The sequence below is a fragment of the Protopterus annectens genome, chromosome 7.part1 (assembly GCF_019279795.1).
Source record: "Protopterus annectens isolate FY-2018-M chromosome 7.part1, PAN1.0, whole genome shotgun sequence".
Lineage (NCBI taxonomy): Eukaryota > Metazoa > Chordata > Ceratodontiformes > Protopteridae > Protopterus > Protopterus annectens.
Window position 1 is genome coordinate 14,106,577 of NC_056740.1, and position 24,642 is coordinate 14,131,218.

Below are 24,642 nucleotides of genomic sequence, written 5' to 3' on the forward strand. Positions count from 1 at the left end.
TTCATATAAGCTAAGAAATGTTTTGTGATATAATTTTGAAAACTGTCAGGCAATGGAAACATTTTTGAGTCAATCTGAAAATACGAATGTACTCCGTGGAATGCTTATGTAGTTAAAGCTTTTTTCAGAAAAAACTAAGAAGAAAATTCATATTCAATTTAGAACAGAAACTGAGAGACTTTGAAAAGACATGTAAATAGTATATGTAAAGATGGATTGGTCATTTCTAAAATTGCTGACAACAGAGGATTAAGTTGGAATAAATTTTACTTGAAATACAAATATCTGTGTTAACTGTAAAAGTAAAACAAATGAAAATAGTATATGCACTGATAGGTCTGAATCGTGTTTTATGGCATTTGGGAACAGGCAGCCAAGTAATGAGATACTGGTATGGCTGGCAGGGAAATGGTCCCTTACACTGCATAGGGCCCCATTTGACCACAGCCCTACTCTGTTGGTCTGTAGGCATATGCTGAAACAATGCTGCATTATCAGCTAATAAGGTAGATGAGACCTGTACTGAGTTTTGTCAGAGGATATACCTATTCTTGATGACCGGGAAGACAAAGGGAGGTCAAAAATGAGATGTTGGTGTCCTTCAAGCAAGTAAGCAATCCTAACCCCCCCCCCCCACCAATCCAATATGTTGTATGTAGTAATATTTCTGCTTTTTATATGACTTGTAGGTTGTTTAATACTGCTCCTGCAGTGAGTCAAGGCAGCTTTCCTCTCTCTTTGATGGGTCGTCCAGCATGGATCACTCCCAATCTCCTCTGCCTGTCCCAGCACTGCCTGTGTCACTAGTTGAACACTGGGACATATGGGTGTGCAGTAAGGGCTTTATTTAGATAACTCCAGTCTGGTAGCCAAAATCAATTACTTTTAGTAATGTCAAATAACCACTGCTGTCATACCTTACACTCTATTATTATGGCAAAGGTATGGAGTTCTATACAACTAGAAATATGATCAGAACCAAACACTAAAATCTTTCTAACTAAATAAAAAAAAATCACTACACAGTAAAATGGAACTGATCTTTCACCACAATCACATAACAAGAACACTCTAGATGCAAATGGCTACCAAATCCACCCCCATCCCCATTCTCAGCACCTATCCTCACTTCCAATTCCTTACTATCAAACTTATCTTTCCCATTACACAGACTAGAATTATACCCTTATTTTTTCAGTCCCTAAATCACCTCTTTCTATCCTGCTATTCTTACCTTACCAGTACCTTGTGATTTAACCAGCTATGTACTTCTCTGTATATTCCATTTTGCCTTAATATACTCCTAGTGTATCCATATCTTCTCTCTCTATTCACCTTATGTCCTTCATATACCTAATTTTCTTTATTGCACATATAGTGCATATGTTCATACCATGTTCATACTAACTATATTGCATGGTACTGTGTATTATGCTGTTGAATTCATATATGCTGTATTTTGTGATATGCAACACAGTTATATTGAACAAATGCAAGTATTCTGTATATGTAAATTAATGAATATTCTCAATTGGATTGTGTATTTTCCTATAATGTTCACGAGGCTGTTTATATTGTTTGATATTTTTATTGTAGTTTGCACATCTATTAAAATGCATTGAATGCTGAGCTCTTTTCTCCGGCCTTCCTCTGGAAAAGTCAAATCAGCCCAGTAGGAATGCCCCTAATCAACAAATGGAAATAAATGAATAAATACAATAAATATATCATAAAATCAACTCCAGACATTCCCTAATACCTCAAGAAATTCCTGAGAGATCATGGAGTAAAGTTGCTCCTGATTTGTTTTAGTTCAAGGACATTTAGTATCTCATCTCCTTTGACTACTACTTGAAGTGGTCCGGGGTCATTAACTTTAAAGACACCACTTCATAAACTATTATTACACTGATGAAGACCAGTTTTCCATATTATGGAACCCTGACCCCACTCATCAAAGATAATGGTCCATAGTTTGTAATCAAATAATTTTCAGGTTTGTCACAACTGTGGAATTTTAAGACATCACATCTTCACGAAGACACCCTAAGTCTAATGGTCAAATTGAGGAAGCTATCCAAACAGCAAAGAATATCACAAAAATGCATTGCCAGCTTTAAACAGCACTTTTACTTTGGTCTTCTCAAACATGGAAACAGCCCACTACAGCAAATAGGATTTTCACCTTCACAGTTGCTCATGGTGACATAAGTTGTCAGCATCTTATATTCCACTTGGCCAAAATAAATGCCAAATGTCCAACACACACACACACACACACACACACACATATATATATATATATATATATATATATATATATATATATATATATATGTATATGGGTCTACTTGAGTAGACTGAAATTCCATTAAATCAAATTTTACTTAACCAAGATGACAATACTAAAACATAGTTTAACGAAAATTCACATCACCAGAATTTTAATCTGGGAAAGCAGGCAACTGGCCAATGTGGGGACACTTGCCCTTTTCCCCACTATAGTCCAATCTTAGAGTTGATATCTTTAGTTTGGGGGGGGTGTGGGGGTGAATCCCCCTACTTGGGTGGGTTTGACATGCTTTGGTGTGTTTGTTTTTTTTTTTTATGTTGGCCAACTGCCTCCTTTCCCAGATTAAAAATCTGATGATGTGAACGTTCGTTAAACTAAGTTTTCGGTATATCGTCTTGGTTAAGTAAAATTAATTTTAATAGAATTTCGGTTTACTCAAGTAGATATATATATATATATATATATATATATATATATATACAGACAGATATAGATATAGATATGGCAAGCAGTTCAGCACAAACAGAAATAATACATACTACTAATACTGTACATCAGCTAAGATATTACCTGTGCTGAGTTTGGGAAACACAGTCAGAATTCAACTCCAGCTGATGAATACTTGGAAAAGCAGAAGCATTTTATAAATTGTCATGCAAACACAGCAAGGATCTACATTGTCAAGAGCAAAGAAGGTCTAATTTTGAGAAATAAAATGTAGGACTGGAATGTTAGTTCAGTGATGTAAATGAGACACTACCAATAAAGGACAGTTCAAGCCAGGAAAAGTCAGTTACCCCACTAGTAAACTGTTTCATAGAGCACTTCACAATGTTTCCTAATTCTGACTGTGTACTGGCCAATGATGACAATTCGCCTGGTTATGACCAATTACCAGATGTAACCACTGAACCTAATGTGACAATATTATCATCTTCTAGTGGCTGTAGAATGCTGAGATAAGGCAGAGTTAGAAAAATATCCAAATGGAATGATTTTCTTACATAGTATGACAGCACAGACTGAAATGCTGCTATCAAACTGTTGGTGTATAGTGCTTGTTTCAAACGTATCAATATTACTGTCAAAATGTTGTATATGTACCTACTTCAAAATGATGCATGTCATACAATTTCCTAAGTTTACAAATATATATATATATATATATATATATATATATATATATTTCCATATACTATGTGTGTCTGTGTTTATATATATATATATATATATATATATATATATATATATATATATATATATATGGGTCTTCTGTAAACGTCCGAAAATCCACTTGTTCGAAAAGGAACAGTGGATCTTCGGTTACGCGAAAGTGCACTTAAGCGAAGTGCGGTTCAATGTACCACTCAGAGAAACTGAAGCGCCGAGGCACACTACAGTGGGTAACAGGAAATGTACCTGTTCCCCACTGTAGTGCGATCTTGGAGTTGGTATATTTAAGTAGGGGGGGGTGTGAGGGGTGAAGCTCTGCACTCAGTGTAATGTTAGTAAGTGTTTTCTGTTTTTTTTTAATCTTTTTATTGGTTCATTGAACCGAGTTTCACGAAAGTGCACTTTCGAATAAGTGCACTTTTGCATAACTGAGCGGTCTACTGCTCTTTTTCAAATAAGTGGTATTCGACTAAAACCAGTAGATCCATATATATATATATATATATATATATTTATATGTGTATATATATATATATATATATTTATATGTATATATATATATATATATATATATATATATATATATATATATATATATATATATATATATTTATATGTATATATATATATATATATATATATATATATATGGATTCACTTCAGAAGACTGAAAACCCACAATCTTGAATCCCATAAGACTGACACCCAAAATCCTGAAAATTCAAAATCCTGAATCCCAAAAGACTGAAAACACACAAGATACAAACACTGACTAGATTCCAGTGCAAGGACTCAGAGAAACAAAGCAAGACAAAGCATATTACTTTCCACCAAGTATGAGCAGGGAGCAAGCCCCCCTGCATCCCCTTTGTGGGGGGCTGTGCCCCCCAAACTCCCTGCTACTTAAAGATATCAACTCTGAGATTGCACTTCACTACATTAACATGAGTTATACTGTAGTATAGCAAGTTAGAAGGGAACATTACTAAGATTACAACAGGCAGTCATGAAACATGCAATGGTAGGTCCGGCATTTTTTTCTGTGGAGTGCAATCTCGGAGCTGATATATTTAAATAGCAGAGGGTGTGGGAGGGCATAAGGGGTGCTTGTCCCCCTGCTCATACTTGGTGGAAAGTAATATGCTTTGTCTTGTTTATAGTCAGTGTGTGTGTATCCTGTGTGTTTTTAGCCTTTTGGGATTCAGGATTTTGAATTTTCAGGATTTTGGGTGTCAGTCTTATGGATATACATATATATATATATATATATATATATATATATATATATATATATATATAGGTCTACTTTAAAATACTGAAATGGCATAATGTTGACTTGCAGAACATCAAGACGAAAACCATGAAACTTTACATTACCAAAAGTTCACATCACCATAATTTTTCACCGCCAAAAGAGGCAGTTGGCCAACATGGTGCACTTTGCCCTTTTCTTCACTGTAGTGTGATCTTGGAGTTGGTATATTTAATTAGGCAGGGATGTGGGAGGGCAAAGCCCCCCCACCACTTGGAGGGTTTCATTTGCTTCGTTTTCTTTATGTACTGTTGGCCAGCTGTTTACCTACGCTGTGAAAAATTATGATGATGTGAACCTTCAGAAATGTAGTTTTGTGTTTTTTGTCTCGATGTTTTGCAAGTCAACATTATGCCATTTTGGTATTTTAAAGGGAAGCCCAGAGGCAGGAAAAAGAGAGAGGTGAAAGGCAGAGAGCTGGAAAGAGATTCAGAAATGATGGCTTCTAAGAGGGAGACATTGAACCAGAGAGAGAGAGAGACAGACAGACAGGGAAAGCCTGGAAGTAGAGTGAAAGAGACTCAGAAATGTGAAGCTCAGAGGGGAAAAGCTAGGACTGAAGCCATGAACTATGAACTTACATAAGGCAAGCTTATTTTACATTTTGTAAGCTATGTGATCCTTTATGTTAAAAATAAAAATATACCTTGTGTAGTGCTATGAAAAAGCCTTTTATTTTAATAAAAGTTCTTAGTCCACATCCTTGAATCTGTTGGGTTTTCTTGAAAGAGCAAACTAAATATGTGTTAAAAAATTGTTGAATACAGGAAGTACCTGTTTGAGTTAATAATCCCAGGAACATACTGCAATGTATAATCAAGCATTAAGTTTAAGAAAATATGTTTAATGTAGGATGCAGTGTGTCTTCAAGAATCCATCAAGGCTATAGCACATGCATATCTCGTAATGGTATACTTTTAAGCAGTTGTTGCCATTATAGTAAAGAATGTGGTTGCTTACCTCTCCTGGGTGCCTGTATCTGGTATTTTAGCTGCAAAGTGCATACAAAGTGTTATAGAACTCAGTCTGAACAAATAGTCCAACCATATCACCTTAAACCATTTTTTCAGGCAGAGGTACTATGCCAATTTTATACTTGGCTACAATAGCCAGCTTAAAACAGATATGACTGCTATCCTGCAAATCAATAAGCTTTATTCTACAAAACAAATAAAATATGCTGAAAACATTTATTAGAATATGACATGCATACACCAACCTACAGATATCAGCCACATTTACTTACTGAAAATGCAACACTAAAGCACCTGCACTACCAGTTTGATAGTGTCTGCTGTACAGATGCATCTATGCAAGTATAGAAAGAAATTAAGATATGATGTGAAGACAAGGTATTACCTTTTTCATTCTCCATTACACAACGATAAATCTGTAGTGCATGCATAGATAATTACTCAAGCACCATTATGTACCAATCACAATGAAGACAATAGAATTACAATACATAGTAAAACAAGACAGTTGTTTACTTTCACCAATTCAAGAACAGTCATATGTAAAACTGTGCTAGAAATGCTGTAGAGAATGTTTGTGAATAAAACATGGTTTAAGTTAAAATGACCTCTTCTGAAAGTGCCAATTAATTACATGTGCACCACAAGTTGTACTTTAGTGTCAAAGTCTGTTTTCTTTACAACTCCCAGAATAATTGTTTAAAAAATAGCAGGGCCAATGTTATTTTAAAATGTGTCTGTCTCTTTAAGTTACTCACCTCAAATGGATGCTTACTTGTGACAGGCTGGATGGTATAGATCCCATTGTCTTTGATTCCTTGCCTGTAAATTTCAGCACAATCCCGTGGGAAAGCCTTTTCCAACTTTTCAGAATCATCCACTAAAAGATGAAAAAGAAGAGGAAGAATGAAAAGGCGGGACAGACTCTGAAAGTTTTGGTACTGCCTTATGCTGCGGTTATGGCTGTTATGAGGCTTTATAATAAGCCATTAGTGGTGCTATTGGTGTTCTCTCCACTATTGGTGCACTAATTAAGATCAAAAGATACGAATGTCAGACAAAGCTGCAAGAGAACAAAGGCAAATTAACTACATAGTTGTGGCCACCCAGGCATGCAGAAGCAGAGTAACGGCAAAAGAAACAAAAAAACTATTACATGTCTTGTTTTCCTTTACTGATGTCACATTTCAGTCTTTTGCTTTAATTTATGTGAGTGGATAGTTTTTACATCCTTGCACACCATTCAGTTCATGCTTATTTTCTTGTTTTTAATTACTAATTATATTTCACTTCACATGCATTGTATCTCTCCCTTGCTAAATGCAAGTAAGTATCTGGTCCCTTCTTACTGTTTTCCACTGGCAGCTTGCGATGGTGTCTCACTATGGCAGGTTTTCTTTTGCAGTAGGACTGAAGTGAATTGGTACTGCCAGTTCAGACCACAGGTAGATCTAAGAAGGCTGATACAATTAATCATTGAATCACAGATGCCTAATTGTAATACACTGCAACGCAGTACCAGGGTCTTGCTACTGCCAGCTGTTGCACAGATTGATCTGTTATGATCTTATGGCTAACCTCCTGTATAAATGTGATAGGTCATCATGCAGGTATACTTGTATTACTGGCTCTGGACACAGACATAATAATGTATAAAGTGCTATTTTTTTCTTCCTTGGATGAGTCTGTGGGAGCTATCAATATTATCCTCTAAACAGATGGAACTGTTTTTTTTCCTTTTCATTTTACAGATATCTTCCCAACACAAACAGATACATTTCTTGTTTGAAATGCCTTGCTGACATGCCTCTTTTATTTAGTTCTGGACACAGACATAATAATGTATAAACTAACTGAAAACTGGTGTGTGTGTGTGTGTGTGTGTGTGTGTGTGCTGTAATGCAGAAGTGCTACTCTGAATGTTTGTACATTGTTCTAGGGCTGTTATAAGACTGTTGTGATTACTTAAACAAATATACTCGAAAAATAAGAGAAATGTTTTGATGTTTTGTGGGAGTCATTCAGTGATGTCAGCAGCTTTCTGAGAAGTCCTCACAAATTATTGGACCTCAGATTATGGAGTTATTGAAGCTTGGATTAATAAGGTTCTAGTTTTATATATATATATGTATATATATATATATATATATATATATATATATATATATTTATATATACACACACACATAGACAATATCACATATTGAACAGACACAACAGGAGAAAATAATTAACAGGGCACATCTTAAAGACATAAGAGTAACACATTATGCAAGTAGGGTTCATTGTACAGAAATGAAAAAAATGCACAGGATAAGATAATATATGGATTTGGCTGCATCCTTAAATGGATTCTGCAAGTGAACATTACACTTACTAGAAAACAAAAGGGATATAGCTCTGTGAGTCTGTGACTATAGCTAGTGTTACATTATGTCTCAGTCTAGGCTAACATTAACCTAACGAAAAATACGAACACTAAAAAGACTAATAATAAAAAAACAAAAGTGATCCGTAGACTGATATCACCGTTTTCCAAATTTTATTTGTAACACACTAAGCGCTTTCACCCAGCCAGTCCATGGGTTTCATCAGAGTAAAGACATTAAAAACCTTTTCAGTTTTATACAATTCAAACCTATCTTCGACCAGTCACATGTCTACTTCAATTAAATTGTGATTTGGAACCATCAATTAATACATTTCTTGTTACTTTTGTTGCATTAATTAATTAATTAATTAATTAATTAAATTAACTTAAATTAACAATATAACGCCTCAAAATTGATAAAATTAAAAACAATATTTCACAGAAAATATATACATGTAACTATATAATTATAATAAAATTCATATACACTAACCCCAATTCATGAATACAACCCGATTTAAAATTAGTGATAAATTATATAATTAATGTTCAATAAATATGTCTATCTAAAATATGTAATACTAAAAACTTCTTATGCTAAAAATTAATGTGTTTATTCAATCATGTTTTAAATTCTAAATTATAAAATTCTTAAATATATATAAATATATGTTAAATAAATTAAAATATTATATGTATTTATTAATGTGCTTTCTACTATTATTATTAATATGCATGTACTCTTTTATTCTGTTTACTTAGTATAAAAACCTGTTAAATACAATATGATTTATTTTTAAAATGCTAGAAATGGAAATATGCTCATTGATACCAGTACATTACTGGCATTAAGCCTGAGTTATAAACATTCCCTTTGTTTCCAGTGGGTTGTTCACATCTCCTTCCTTGTTAATATTATCTGGGATCTATCAATTACAAAAATATAAACCTTTTGAAATCCAGGCATTTTATACTCACCATCTTGGTGTTCACAGTTGGCATGACCTGGACATGCTCATATGGATCTGTTCGAAAGAAAGTTTTGTATTTGATTACATAAATTAATGTAATTTACAGGTTCTAGCCTCATTATTTTTTCATTTTGAATTTCTTACTCAATAGCTCTGTCACTCTCAAAGATATTAGCTAAGATTTTTTCCCCCTACTAAATACAAATACTGGTTCAACTGTTACCCAAAATATTTTGTAATGTCCAATTTATTGTTAAATACCTCCCATGTTTCTTTTACTGTATTAATAATTATACTTGTATTAATACTAAATGGTAATCTAGATCCCTCAGAACCACAAGGGCGGAGACTTAAACCTTGACACGGTTATAAATAGAACGTGCTGGAGGGACAGATTCATCACCCAGAGACTCCCTATGCTGTGGAACAAAATCCCGGTACATGTGAGGCAGAGCACCTCTCTGGCCTTGTTCAAGAGGAATCTTGACCAATGGATGGGAGATTGCAGATATACCCCAGGGATTACTTCAGTGTCACTGCTTGACAGAGGCACAGCAAAATGATAGGCATAGTTTTTATTCAAATTAAAGGGGTGGCGAAAGCCACATAACTATGGGCTAGGCTTATAAATGCCCTTGGGCAGATAGCCTAGTATGAACCTATGAACCTATGAACCTATGAACATGGTGCACTTTGCCCTTTTCTTCACTGTAATGTGATCTTGGAGTTGGTATATTTAATTAGGCAGGGATGTGGGAGGGCAAAGCCCCCCCACCACTTGGAGGGTTTCATTTGCTTCGTTTTTTTTTATGTACTGTTGGCCAGCTGTTTACCTACGCTGTGAAAAATTATGATGATGTGAACCTTCAGAAATGTAGTTTTGTGTTTTTTGTCTCGATGTTTTGCAAGTCAACATTATGACATTTTGGTATTTTAAAGGGAAGCCCAGAGGCAGGAAAAAGAGAGAGGTGAAAGGCAGAGAGCTGGAAAGAGATTCAGAAATGATGGCTTCTAAGAGGGAGACATTGAACCAGAGAGAGAGACAGACAGACAGACAGGGAAAGCCTGGAAGTAGAGTGAAAGAGACTCAGAAATGTGAAGCTCAGAGGGGAAAAGCTAGGACTGAAGCCATGAACTATGAACTTACATAAGGCAAGCTTATTTTACATTTTGTAAGCTATGTGATCCTTTATGTTAAAAATAAAAATATACCTTGTGTAGTGCTATGAAAAAGCCTTTTATTTTAATAAAAGTTCTTAGTCCACATCCTTGAATCTGTTGGGTTTTCTTGAAAGAGCAAACTAAATATGTGTTAAAAAATTGCTGAATACAGGAAGTACCTGTTTGAGTTAATAATCCCAGGAACATACTGCAATGTATAATCAAGCATTAAGTTTAAGAAAATATGTTTAATGTAGGATGCAGTGTGTCTTCAAGAATTCATCAAGGCTATAGCACATGCATATCTCGTAATGGTATACTTTTAAGCAGTTGTTGCCATTATAGTAAAGAATGTGATTGCTTACCTCTCCTGTGTGCCTGTATCTGGTATTTTAGCTGCAAAGTGCATACAAAGTGTTATAGAACTCAGTCTGAACAAATAGTCCAACCATATCACCTTAAACCATTTTTTCAGGCAGAGGTACTATGCCAATTTTATACTTGGCTACAATAGCCATCTTAAAACAGATATGACTGCTATCCTGCAAATCAATAAGCTTTATTCTACAAAACAAATAAAATATGCTGAAAACATTTATTAGAATATGACATGCATACACCAACCTACAGATATCAGGCACATTTACTTACTGAAAATGCAACACTAAAGCACCTGCACTACCAGTTTGATAGTGTCTGCTGTACAGATGCATCTATGCAAGTATAGAAAGAAATTAAGATATGATGTGAAGACAAGGTATTACCTTTTTCATTCTCCATTACACAACGATAAATCTGTAGTGCATGCATAGATAATTACTCAAGCACCATTATGTACCAATCACAATGAAGACAATAGAATTACAATACATAGTAAAACAAGACAGTTGTTTACTTTCACCAATTCAAGAACAGTCATATGTAAAACTGTGCTAGAAATGCTGTAGAGAATGTTTGTGAATAAAACATGGTTTAAGTTAAAATGACCTCTTCTGAAAGTGCCAATTAATTACATGTGCACCACAAGTTGTACTTTAGTGTCAAAGTCTGTTTTCTTTACAACTCCCAGAATAATTGTTTAAAAAATAGCAGGGCCAATGTTATTTTAAAATGTGTCTGTCTCTTTAAGTTACTCACCTCAAATGGATGCTTACTTGTGACAGGCTGGATGGTATAGATCCCATTGTCTTTGATTCCTTGCCTGTAAATTTCAGCACAATCCCGTGGGAAAGCCTTTTCCAACTTTTCAGAATCATCCACTAAAAGATGAAAAAGAAGAGGAAGAATGAAAAGGCGGGACAGACTCTGAAAGTTTTGGTACTGCCTTATGCTGCGGTTATGGCTGTTATGAGGCTTTATAATAAGCCATTAGTGGTGCTATTGGTGTTCTCTCCACTATTGGTGCACTAATTAAGATCAAAAGATACGAATGTCAGACAAAGCTGCAAGAGAACAAAGGCAAATTAACTACATAGTTGTGGCCACCCAGGCATGCAGAAGCAGAGTAACGGCAAAAGAAACAAAAAAACTATTACATGTCTTGTTTTCCTTTACTGATGTCACATTTCAGTCTTTTGCTTTAATTTATGTGAGTGGATAGTTTTTACATCCTTGCACACCATTCAGTTGATGCTTATTTTCTTGTTTTTAATTACTAATTATATTTCACTTCACATGCATTGTATCTCTCCCTTGCTAAATGCAAGTAAGTATCTGGTCCCTTCTTACTGTTTTCCACTGGCAGCTTGCGATGGTGTCTCACTATGGCAGGTTTTCTTTTGCAGTAGGACTGAAGTGAATTGGTACTGCCAGTTCAGACCACAGGTAGATCTAAGAAGGCTGATACAATTAATCATTGAATCACAGATGCCTAATTGTAATACACTGCAACACAGTACCAGGGTCTTGCTACTGCCAGCTGTTGCACAGATTGATCTGTTATGATCTTATGGCTAACCTCCTGTATAAATGTGATAGGTCATCATGCAGGTATACTTGTATTACTGGCTCTGGACACAGACATAATAATGTATAAAGTGCTATTTTTTTCTTCCTTGGATGAGTCTGTGGGAGCTATCAGTATTATCCTCTACACAGATGGAACTGTTTTTTTTCCTTTTCATTTTACAGATATCTTCCCAACACAAACAGATACATTTCTTGTTTGAAATGCCTTGCTGACATGCCTCTTTTATTTAGTTCCGGACACAGACATAATAATGTATAAACTAACTGAAAACTGGTGTGTGTGTGTGTGTGTGTGTGTGTGTGTGTGTGTGTGTGTGTGTGCAGAAGTGCTGCACTCTGAATGTTTGTACATTGTTCTAGGGCTGTTATAAGACTGTTGTGATTACTTAAACAAATATACTCGAAAAATAAGAGAAATGTTTTGATGTTTTGTGGGAGTCATTCAGTGATGTCAGCAGCTTTCTGAGAAGTCCTCACAAATTATTGGACCTCAGATTATGGAGTTATTGAGGCTTGGATTAATAAGGTTCTAGTTTATATATATATATATATATATATATATATATATATATATATATATATATATATATATACACACACACATACACAATATCACATATTGAACAGACACAACAGGGAGAAAATAATTAACAGGGCACATCTTAAAGACATAAGAGTAACACATTATGCAAGTAGGGTTCATTGTACAGAAATGAAAAAAATGCACAGGATAAGATAATATATGGATTTGGCTGCATCCTTAAATGGATTCTGCAAGTGAACATTACACTTACTAGAAAATAAAGGGATATAGCTCTGTGAGTCTGTGACTATAGCTAGTGTTACATTATGTCTCAGTCTAGGCTAACATTAACCTAACGAAAAATACGAACACTAAAAAGACTAATAATAAAAAAACAAAAGTGATCCGTAGACTGATATCACCGTTTTTCCAAATTTTATTGTAACACACTAAGCGCTTTCACCCAGCCAGTCCGTGGGTTTCATCAGAGTAAAAGACATTAAAAACCTTTTCAGTTTTATACAATTCAAACCTATCTTCGACCAATCACATGTCTACTTCAATTAAATTGTGATTTGGAACCATCAATTAATACATTTCTTGTTACTTTTGTTGCATTAATTAATTAATTAATTAATTAATTAAATTAACTTACATTAACAATATAACGCCTCAAAATTGATAAAATTAAAAACAATATTTCACAGAAAATATATACATGTAACTATATAATTATAATAAAATTCATATACACTAACCCCAATTCATGAATACAACCCGATTTAAAATTAGTGATAAATTATATAATTAATGTTCAATAAATATGTCTATCTAAAATATGTAATACTAAAAACTTCTTATGCTAAAAATTAATGTGTTTATTCAATCATGTTTTAAATTCTAAATTATAAAATTCTTAAATATATATAAATAAATGTTAAATAAATTAAAATATTATATGTATTTATTAATGTGCTTTCTATTATTATTATTAATATGCATGTACTCTTTTATTCTGTTTACTTAGTATAAAAACCTGTTAAATACAATATGATTTATTTTTTAAAATACTAGAAATGGAAATATGCTCATTGATACCAGGTACATTACTGGCATTAAGCCTGAGTTGCCATAAACATTCCTTTGTTTCCAGTAGGTTGTTCACATCTCCTTCCTTGTTAATATTATCTGGGATCCTATCAATTACAAAAAATATAAACCTTTTGAAATCCAGGCATTTTATACTATGTAGGTATAGGGAATTTGTTACCCTCTTATTTTTAATGTCTCTATTATGCTCCATTATACGCTCTTTTAACTTCCTTTTAGTTTTACCTACATAGTAAGCAGGACATGATAAACATGTTGCTAAGTATACCACCATCTTGGTGTTACAGTTGGCATGACCTGGACATCTAATGGATCTGTTAAAGTTTTGTATCATTACATAGGGACCATCATTAATGAATTTACAGGTTCTACATAACCCACATTTTTTCATTTTTGAATTCTTATATTGTCGGTCACTCTCAAAGTATTCTTTAAGATTTTTCCCCCTACTAAATACAATACTGGGACTGTTACCTAAAATATTCGTAATGTCCAATTTATTGTTAAATACTTTCTCCCATGTTTCTTTTACTGTATTAATAATTATACTTGTATTAATACTAAATGGTAATATTAATGCCTCTGTTTTACTCATATTATTTGTTTTTTCACTTGTGTTTGTTGTCCTTCCATACCTCAAAATAGGTTTAAAATTGCGTTTCCTTTTAACCTCCACTTCATTTTTTATTTCTGTTAATAACTGCTTTGGGTAGCCTCTGTCCAAGAACATGTCTGTGAGTTTGTCTATCTCGTTTTTAAAAACCACCTCGTTGCTTATAATCCTAGATAGTCTTACCATTTGTCCCTTCACTAGGTTCCTTTTTGGAAGTACGGGTGACAACTATTAAAATGCAAAAACGAGTTAGAGTAGGTCTTCTTCCTATATATATTTGATTCTATACTTTCTTCTTTTCTCTGCAACTGAATATCCAAATATTCACAACTGTCTTTGTGAATATTATATGTAAATCTTAAAAAGGGAGTGGTGTTCTCCAAGAAAGTCACAAATTCCAAAACCTCTTCTTCCTTTCCCTTCCAAAAAATTATTATATCATCTAGAAACCTAAGGTATAATGTTATTTTGGGCCAGAAGCTACTGGTAATTATTTTTTGTGTCTCCCAGTTTGCTAAAACTAAATTTGCATATATAGGTGCACATTTTGCCCCCATGGCCACACCTGAGCGTTGCCTAAATAATTCACCTTCTAATTGGAAATAATTGTTTGTTAATACCATTTCCATCATTTCAACTAACAATCTTCGCTTGACCATATGGAAATCACTATAGGTCTCCAAACTTGCCTCAAACATTTTTAGGCCAAGATCATGTGGTATCACCAAAAATAAATTAGCTATATCAATTGTGACCATAATGGTGTCTTTATTGATATATGACAAATGTTCCTTCACAACTTCCAAGCAATGCCAGGAGTCCTTTAAAATGTGAGATAATTTCTTTACAACTTCTTTACAATTCACATCTATATAATGTGCCATGGCTTCAAATTTAGAACATTTTGCTGAAGCTATTGGTCTAAAGGGGGGGTTATTTGTACTTTTGTGGATTTTCGGTATACCAAAAATCGAAGGTGTGATTGGATGCTCTACTAGAAAATAGTTATATTCTTCTTTACTTACCACACCTTCAATTAGGTATTCGTACAGTTGCCAATCAATTTTAGTATATGCTTTTATCATTTCATATCTTGAGACTATTTCATATATATATCACTGTCACTTAACATGTCCGACATTTTGTTCCGATAATCCACTTTGGTCATCACCACTATGCCACCCCCTTTATCAGGTTTCATAATTCTATACTTATCAGATGTTGTTATTTCTTTTAAGCAAAACCTTTCTGCTGTTGTTAAATTGTCCTTAAAATCACACCGTTCCTTTAGTACCCTCCTAATCTGCATATCACACAGCATTTCAAATAAACAAATAACTGAATTTTGAGGTGGAATAAAAGTGCTTGTTCTCTTTAAAGTAAAATTTCTAGTGTCCGTCTCAATATTTTTGTTGACACTTTTTGAAAAGAACATTTTTAAGTTTAATAATCTTGTATACAGTCTTAAATTAATCATCACTTTCCCAATATCAAGTTTAAAATTGGGGACATAACTAAATCCTTGACACATAATTATGACAAAGGTTTTTATCTGCATAATTATATACTGTAAATCCACTTTCCTTCATTATAACACAGCTAAATTCTTGATTAACATCACTGTTGTCTATCACATCCAGAAATTCAATATTTTCAACATATTTAGAAAAAAATGAATCATTGTACATAGTGTTATCAAATAAATCTTTTTCTTTTTCTACATACTCATTCTGTATTATATCAACATCAGACGTGTTTACTTCTTTCTCAACAGTTTTAACAACTTTGTCCAGTGATATATCAACCTGTTCATTCAATAATGTGAGTTTATTCTGTACCTTCTGTCCCTCTTCTAGTACTGTTGTTGATATTGACCCTGGTAAGGATCCCTTATATGCTCTGACCTCCTTATTACTGGTTCCTCTAAAAAAGCTTTGTCTGTATTTTTGTTTTCCCTACTATTTTGACCCCTTGTTTGATTTTGATTCTCCATTTGCTGTGTCGTATCATTACCATCAACTATATGGTCATCCATACCTGTATTATTGTATGTCATCGCTCTATTACGTTTATATTCCCTAAAATGTGCATAGGCCTTTCTATTTGTGTAATCTTGACTGTCCCTATGTAATTTACTGTTTTTTATATCTAGACCCTTATTAACAAATCTATCCATGTCTATTATAATGTTATCAAAACGATGTTTGTTATATTCAAACAATAAATCATTTTGTATACTATTGTCTAAAGTAATCAATGTTTCATTCAACTTAGCAAGTTTTAAATTGTTGTTCTTAATAATTAATCTCATCAATTCCATACCTGTGTTATCAAAAATATCTATAAGTTCATTGAACAACTCACTGTTGTGTTCGAACCCAAAGGGTAATTTAAACACACGTAGTCCTTTGGGCACCTGTTTTAACTCCAACGACCTCTCAAGATAAACATTGTCCATTTGGAGTGTCTTAAACTTCTTTAAAGTCTTTTCAAAGTCCTGCAGTTGTTTGTTCAAACATCCCATGTCTCGAGCATTATTGCTGGTTGGAATAACAAATTTTAGGAGCTGAAAGTACATCCTTTATGTCAGGAATCCTCTGGCCACTCCTGCCATTAGGTTTCGCGCCATCTCTAGCGTTCGTGCTGGAATTTGGAAGCGGAATTTCCTGCCCTTGAGTTCCTGTCCTTGAGCGTAATGTTCGACTTCCAATCAAATCCCCCGAACCATCACTAGCTGACGGAACACTCTGTGATGTACCTGGTGTAGAGTGTATTGTGAACAATTGTTCCTCAGTTTCTGTCAATGAAACATTACCATTTCCTAAATTATTGTTAGTCCCATTACGAACCATAATATCAGTTCTTTGTTCCTGCAATGTAGCTATAAGGCGTTGCGTAATCAGCAATTGCTGTTGTAAAAGCTGTTCCATTATCTTTAAATCTCAAAACTAAACAGTGTACCAGAATAACGGATAACCTTAATAAACGAACTGTTAACGAAAAATACAAACACTAAAAAGACTAATAATAAAAAAAACAAAAGTGATCCGTAGACTGATATCACCGTTTTTCCAAATTTTATTGTAACACAATAAGTGCTTTAAAAGGAAACACAATTTTAAACCTATTTTGAGGTATGGAAGGACAACAAACACAAGTGAAAAAACAAATAATATGAGTAAAACAGAGGCATTAATATTACCATTTAGTATTAATACAAGTATAATTATTAATACAGTAAAAGAAACATGGGAGAAAGTATTTAACAATAAATTGGACATTACGAATATTTTAGGTAACAGTCCCAGTATTGTATTTAGTAGGGGGGAAAATCTTAAAGAATACTTTGAGAGTGACAGACAATATAAGAATTCAAAAATGAAAAAATGTGGGTTATGTAGAACCTGTAAATTCATTAATGATGGTCCCTATGTAATGATACAAAACTTTAACAGATCCATTAGATGTCCAGGTCATGCCAACTGTAACACCAAGATGGTGGTATACTTAGCAACATGTTTATCATGTCCTGCTTACTATGTAGGTAAAACTATAAGGAAGTTAAAAGAGCGTATAATGGAACATAATATAGACATTAAAAATAAGAGGGTAACAAATTCCCTATACCTACATAGTATAAAATGCCTGGATTTCAAAAGGTTTATATTTTTTGTAATTGATAGGATCCCAGATAATATTAACAAGGAAGGAGATGTGAACAACCTACTGGAAACAAAGGAATGTTTATGGCAACTCAGGCTTAATGCCAGTAATGTACCTGGTATCAATGAGCATATTTCCATTTCTAGTATTTTAAAAAAATAAATCATATTGTATTTAACAGGTTTTTATACTAAGTAAACAGAATAAAAGAGTACACGCATATTAATAATAATAATAATAGAAAGCACATTAATCAAATACATATAATATTTTAATTCATTTAACATTTATTTATATATATTTAAGAATTTTATAATTTATAATTTAAAACATGATTGAATAAACACATTAATTTTTAGCATAAGAAGTTTTTAGTATTACATATTTTAGATAGACATATTTATTGAACATTAATTATATAATTTATCACTAATTTTAAATCAGGTTGTATTTATGAATTGGGGTTAGTATATATGAATTTTATTATAATTATATAGTTACATGTACATATTTTCTGTGAAATATTGTTTTTTATTTTATCAATTTTGAGGCGTTATATTGTTAATTTAAGTTAATTTAATTAATTAATGCAACAAAAGTAACAAGAAATGTATTAATTGATGGTTCCAAATCACAATTTAATTGAAGTAGACATGTGATTGGTCGAAGATAGGTTTGAATTGTATAAAACTGAAAAGGTTTTTAATGTCTTTTACTCTGATGAAACCCACGGACTGGCTGGGTGAAAGCGCTTAGTGTGTTACAATAAAATTTGGAAAAACGGTGATAAGTCTACGGATCACTTTTGTTTTTTTATTATTAACATTAAGCTAAGCATGAAGCTATTTTGGAAAACATGTAAATAGACAGGACATTATATGTTTTTCTTTTGAGTTAATTCCTCCTGTACAAAATTACATCTTCACTATTTGCATTGGTTATTTCACAGTCACAGACTATCACACTATAAATACTTGGCAATATGCTAGCCTTGTTTCAAGCATGGGGCATTAAAGCCTTTCTAGCCTGCCAATATACCACAATACTTGGTCCCATAATAAGTGTCCAGGCTATTCTTAAAAATACATAAACTATTTTTAAGAGTTTATAGAAAGATGAATAGAGTGCATTTCAAGATTTACAGAAAAACAAAAATATTTCCATGAGACTGGCTGACAAAGGTAGAGCTATTGTCATTTTGAATTGAGACACTTCTGACAATAAAATGCTCCAGTTGTTGTCTGATCATACTACTTATAAGGAACTATTAAGAAAAGACATTGGTAAAGTAATTCAACAGTTAAACAGTGAATTATATGATAGTTTTAATATAAGACCCGGCTTTTCTGATTTTTTTCACAGTTGAGTAGCTAGATATACCAACCATACAAGGTTTAAGTAAAATACATAAACATCCTACAGATCCCCCTTTGAGACCCATAGTCTCTGGAAATGGTTGGCTTATAGAACCTCTTTCAATTTATGTAGAAAAACAGTTAAAACCTATACCTGATTAGTCTCCCACAGTTCTATATGATACCAAAGATTTTTTTTAACCTCTATTTATGATTGCTTGTCTTATAAGGGCCAATATGAGGAACATCTTTTTGTATCATTAGATGTTAATTCACTTTTTACCACCATCCCTAACGATACAGGTCTTGAATGTGTGAGGAATTACCAGTGAACACACAATAGTTATTCATCCAAAACCATTTTTATTATTACTAGTCTATTTAGAATTGACACTAGAGAACAATGTTTTTGTGTTCAAGGATCGCCATTACATGCAAATAGCAGTGGCCATGGCTACTCTATGTGCCAACTCCTTTGCAAATCTGGTGATGGCACACTGGGAGGAAGAATATGTCCTTAATTGTTCTACTTTTAGACACTTTATTAGATATTATAAGTGATTTGTAGATGACGTATGTATTATCTGGGCAGGTAGCTCTGACTAACTGAAAGACTTTACATGCTACTTGCATTCCACTTCTTCCTTTCTATGTTTTTTGATGGAATATTCACATGCTATGATTACTTTTTTTAGATGTTAAGTTAGTATAAAGGAAAGATGGATCAGTTACCAGCCAATTATATAGGAAACCTTGTAGGAAAAACAAATTGGTGGAGAGAACGAGTACGCACCCTGGTTATACTTTTAAGAACATTGTGAAAGGTCAAGCTACATGCTTGTCTCGAATGAGTAGTGGTAACAATGTGTTTAGGGACACGTTAGCATCCTTTATGGAAGAAATAACAATAAGGAATTATAAGATGAGTGATTATTTGGGGACCTGACCTTTGAGGGAGTGGATAGCTATGACAAAGGATGTCCCTACTTTTCAAGTGAGAACAGTAGTGTACATGCATCCTCCACCAGCCATTTTAACAATACATCATTAAGTAATGTTAGGGTATGTTTATCTTTCTCATAAGATGTGGCTAACATATTCATAGCTTAGTACTAGGCTAACTGCCCTTGTGGGCTATTTTAAGCCTAGTCAATTATCCCATGGGAGAATCAAACCCTGCACCTTGTGTCTGTAAGGTAAATACCTTAACCATCATACTGACCTCCCACCTCTTATGTAATATTATGAAGAATAACTGGCACATTTTAACAGCAGATGAGAGGATACAAAATTTAGTAGGTCGTACTCCATCTTTTAGTTTTAAGAATAGAAAAACACTGAAAAGTACAGTTTTGTACCTACCATAAATGTAGATGTCCGAACTGGATAGCATCTGCAGTCATAACAAGTGGGTTGTCCTGTCGTCAGGCAGCCCTGCAGTATTCCAAAGTCTGTCATCTCTGTTGGTCTGGTATAAAAGCATCAGCCGACGCCATTTTCCTCAGTGTTTCTTGCCCCAGATGCCAGTAGCCCTCTTGCAGGGTAAAATTTGGATAGATGCCAATGTTTCCAAATAGATAGAGGTAAACACAACAATAAGCATATATGTACATATATACAAACAAATACTCCATAAAGACTCCCCAACAGCTAGCTATTAGGAGGGTAAACACCCTAGGAGTACCACAGAGGGAAGGAGGGAGGGTAATCCTGACTGCAGATGCTATCCAGTTCGGACATCTACATTTATGGTAGGTACAAAACTGTACTATGTCCTTCATGGATGCATCTGCAGTCATAGAATACCATAGCCAACTAGGGAGGAGGATAAAGGTAGATTATGGTGTGTTTAGGATCCCTTGCAGTACAGCAGTGGCAAACCCTGCTCGGGATCTGGAATAAAGAGGCAAATTATAATGCTTGGCAAATGTATGCACGGAGGTCCAAGTAGCCGCCTCAATAATGTCTTTGGTTGCCACTCCTCGTAAGAAGGCTGTGGTAGTGGCTGTGTAGAATGAGGTCTTATGTCCTGTGGAATTGGTTTTCCATGGAAGGAGTAACAGTATCGTATGCAATTTCCTATCCATTTGGAGATTGTCTGTTTGGAAATAGCTTTTCCTTCCCTTCCTGTTGCATAGGCTACAAAAAGTTGGTCAGTCTTTCTGCTATTTTTGTTCTGTCCAAGTAGTAGCGTAGGTGTCTATGTACATCCAAGGTATGCAGTATTCTTTCCCCTCTGTTTTGTGGGTTGGGAAAGAAGGTAGGTAGGTGAATTGCCTGGTTTAAAGATACTCTGGATACCACCTTAGGCATAAATGTAGGATTAGTCCTCAAGGACACTCTATCTTGGTGGAAGATTAGGAAGGGTTGCACTGCCATTAAGGCCTGTAGTTCTGAAACCCTCCTTGCTGAAGTAATTGCCAGTAGGAAAGCAGTTTTCCATGACAGGTGTTGTAGGTCTGCTGTTGCTGCTGGTTCAAAGGGTGCTAGTGTCAACTTTTCTAGCACAAAGTTTAAGTCCCAAGCTGGTAATGGTGGTTTCCTTGGAGGTTTTACATTCTTGATTCCTCTGAGGAACTGCCTGAGCAAAGGGTGCGAAAAAACAGGTGGATCAAAACTGTATTCTGCTGAAATAGCTGATGCATGTATCTTGATGGAGGAGTAGGACAGGCCTGAATGAAGAAGTTCGGCCAGATACTCCAGAATGTTAGGCATATCTATGTTTGACACATCTTTTCCTCTTGTACTCCAAATGACAAACCTTTTCCATTTTCCAGCATAGTTCTTTCTTGTTGAAGGTCTGCGTGCTTCAAGAATAATGTCTTTAACTCTTTGGGAAAGTTCTGGATTAGCTGCTGCTATGTGATGTTCCATGCAGTCAGTTGCAGCGTTTTTAGGTTTGGATGTATGATGCTGTAGTTGTTCTGAGTTAACATCAAAGGCATCAGGACATGTTGTTCGAGACATGCTCTTCAGTAGTGGGTACCAGTGTTGTCTTGGCCAGTTTGGGGCTATCAGGATTATCCTTGGACGTTCTTCCTTGATTTTTAGTAGTACCTTGTGAATCAAAGGGAGAGGTGGGAATGCATATGCTGTTAGGCCTTTCCAGTTGAAGGAGAGTGAGTCCACTTTCCATGCTAGTGGGTGGAATGTCCTTGTGCAGAATTTTTTGAGCTGGTGATTGAGAGGTGATGCGAATAGGTCTATCTGTGGCATTCCCCATTTCTTTGAGATGGTCTTGAAGATGTCCGGTGCAGCTTCCATTCGTGGGCATCGAAGTGGTTCTGCTTAGTATGTCTGCTAGAGTATTGTCTTTCCCCGGTACAAATATTGCCTGTAACTGAATGTTGTAGCTGAGTGCCAGGGTCCACAGCTCCAAGGTCATTCTGCATAGGGGTATGAATGAGTGCCTCCCTGTTTGTTGATGTACCACATGACTGTGGTGTTGTCTGTCCTTATCATCAACTGGCCCTCTTTGAGGAATGGTTTGAACTTTTGGATTGCCAGTTTTACTGCCAGCATTTCTTTTAGATTGATGTGCAGGTGAAGTTGATCCTGTGTCCACAATCCTTGCACGCATTTGTCCAGCATGTGGGCCCCATCCTAGGTCTGAAGCGTCTGTTGTGATGGTCTGGCTTGGTTGACATCTAGGCGTGGGTTTGACTGGCATGCCTGAGCCCACCATAGGAACTCCTGTTTTAAGCATGGAATTAGTGGGATTTCTGTTTCTAGACTGTGTCTGTGCTGGGACCATAAATTCTTTAGGTACCACTGTAGTTTCCTCATATGTAGTCTGGCAAATGGGACCAAGATTATGCATGATGCCATGAAGCCCAAGGCCTGTAGAAATTTTCTTGCTGTTAACTTGTTCAGTTTTGTTAGTGCCAAGAAGTAAAGAGGAAGTTCTTTTGTTTTCTGTAGTCAGGAATGCCATTTGTTGTACTGTGTCCAATTCCGCCCAAGAATGTCCTTGTTTGGGATGGTATCAGCCTTGACTTTTGTAAATTGACTGTGTATCCCAGTCCTTGTAGCAAGTAAATGACCCTTTGTAAATCTGTTGTCAGCTTGCTTTTGTTGTCCCTTGTAGCAGGCAGTCGTCCAGGTATGGGTAAATTTGAATTCCCTGTAGTCTGCAATGGGCGATTACTGATGCCAGGCATTTTGTGAATACTGGGCGCAGTAGATAAGCCAAAGGGCAATGCTGAGAATTGATAGTGCTCTGATCCTGCAAGAAATCTGAGGTATCTTCTGCAGATTGGTCGAATGGGGACGTGCAGGTATGCCTCCTTGAGATCTAGAGTTACCAGCCAAGACTCCTTGCCCAGCATGGGAAGAAGTTGCTGTAGGGTCAGCATTTTGAATTTTGGGACAATGATGTATGTATTTAAGGTGGACAGGTCGAGAATTGGTCTCCAACTTTTTCCTTTCTTGGAACTAGGAATAGTCTGGAGTAGAACCCCTTTCCTTGTTCTGCTGTTGGCACTCTTTCCACAGCTCTCATGTTTGCTAACTCCATTATCTGGCGTAGAGCCTCTGGATTTGGAGGTAGATTTGGCATTCCTCTTTTGACTGGTAAAGTGTGGAAGTGAAACCGGTAACCTTGATCTATGGTTTGTAAAATCCACTTGTCTTTTGTTATGTAGTGCCAGTTCTTTGAAAATAAGGTTAACTTTCCGCCTAGAGGAGCTGCTATTTGTTCCCTGGTAGGCGGATTTAGGATTAAGTCACTGTGGTTGTGCTGATGTAGTGGCAGTGGCTGTGTCTGTGCCTCTGTTGTTACCTTGCCACTGTCGTCCTCTGTAGGCACCTCCTCTGGATTGGTTTCTGCCTCTGGAACGTCTATTCCTGCCCCTTTGAAATTTTGTGGAGTCAGGAAAGGACCAATTTTTGGCAGGCCAGTTCCTGCTAAACCTTGGGGTTGAACCTGCAAGAAATCTTTAACAGTTTGAACAGATTTTGCCTTTTCTTCCATTTTCTTCATAACCTGCTGGGCAGGTGTACCAAACAAACTTGTCTTGTCCATAGGAGCATCTAGCAACTTAGCTTTAACATGATCCGTAAAGCTTGTTCCTTTAGCCATGCATGCCTTCTTATCACTGTGCCTGTCATGGCTGATCTAAATGAAGCCTCCAGTGCATCATAGCCACATTTTAAG

General features: G+C 35.2%; 1 protein-coding gene across 1 annotated transcript in view; it reads right to left on the reverse strand.

Annotated features, from left to right (window-relative positions):
- Positions 1 to 24,642, reverse strand: part of LOC122807617 (fibrinogen-like protein 1) — a 498,571-nt gene that overhangs the window by 46,554 nt on the left and 427,375 nt on the right. The window contains exon 3 of the mRNA XM_044078528.1: positions 11,393 to 11,514. Within this exon, the coding sequence (XP_043934463.1) occupies positions 11,393 to 11,514 (122 nt within the window). The remainder of the gene's footprint in view (positions 1 to 11,392; positions 11,515 to 24,642) is intronic.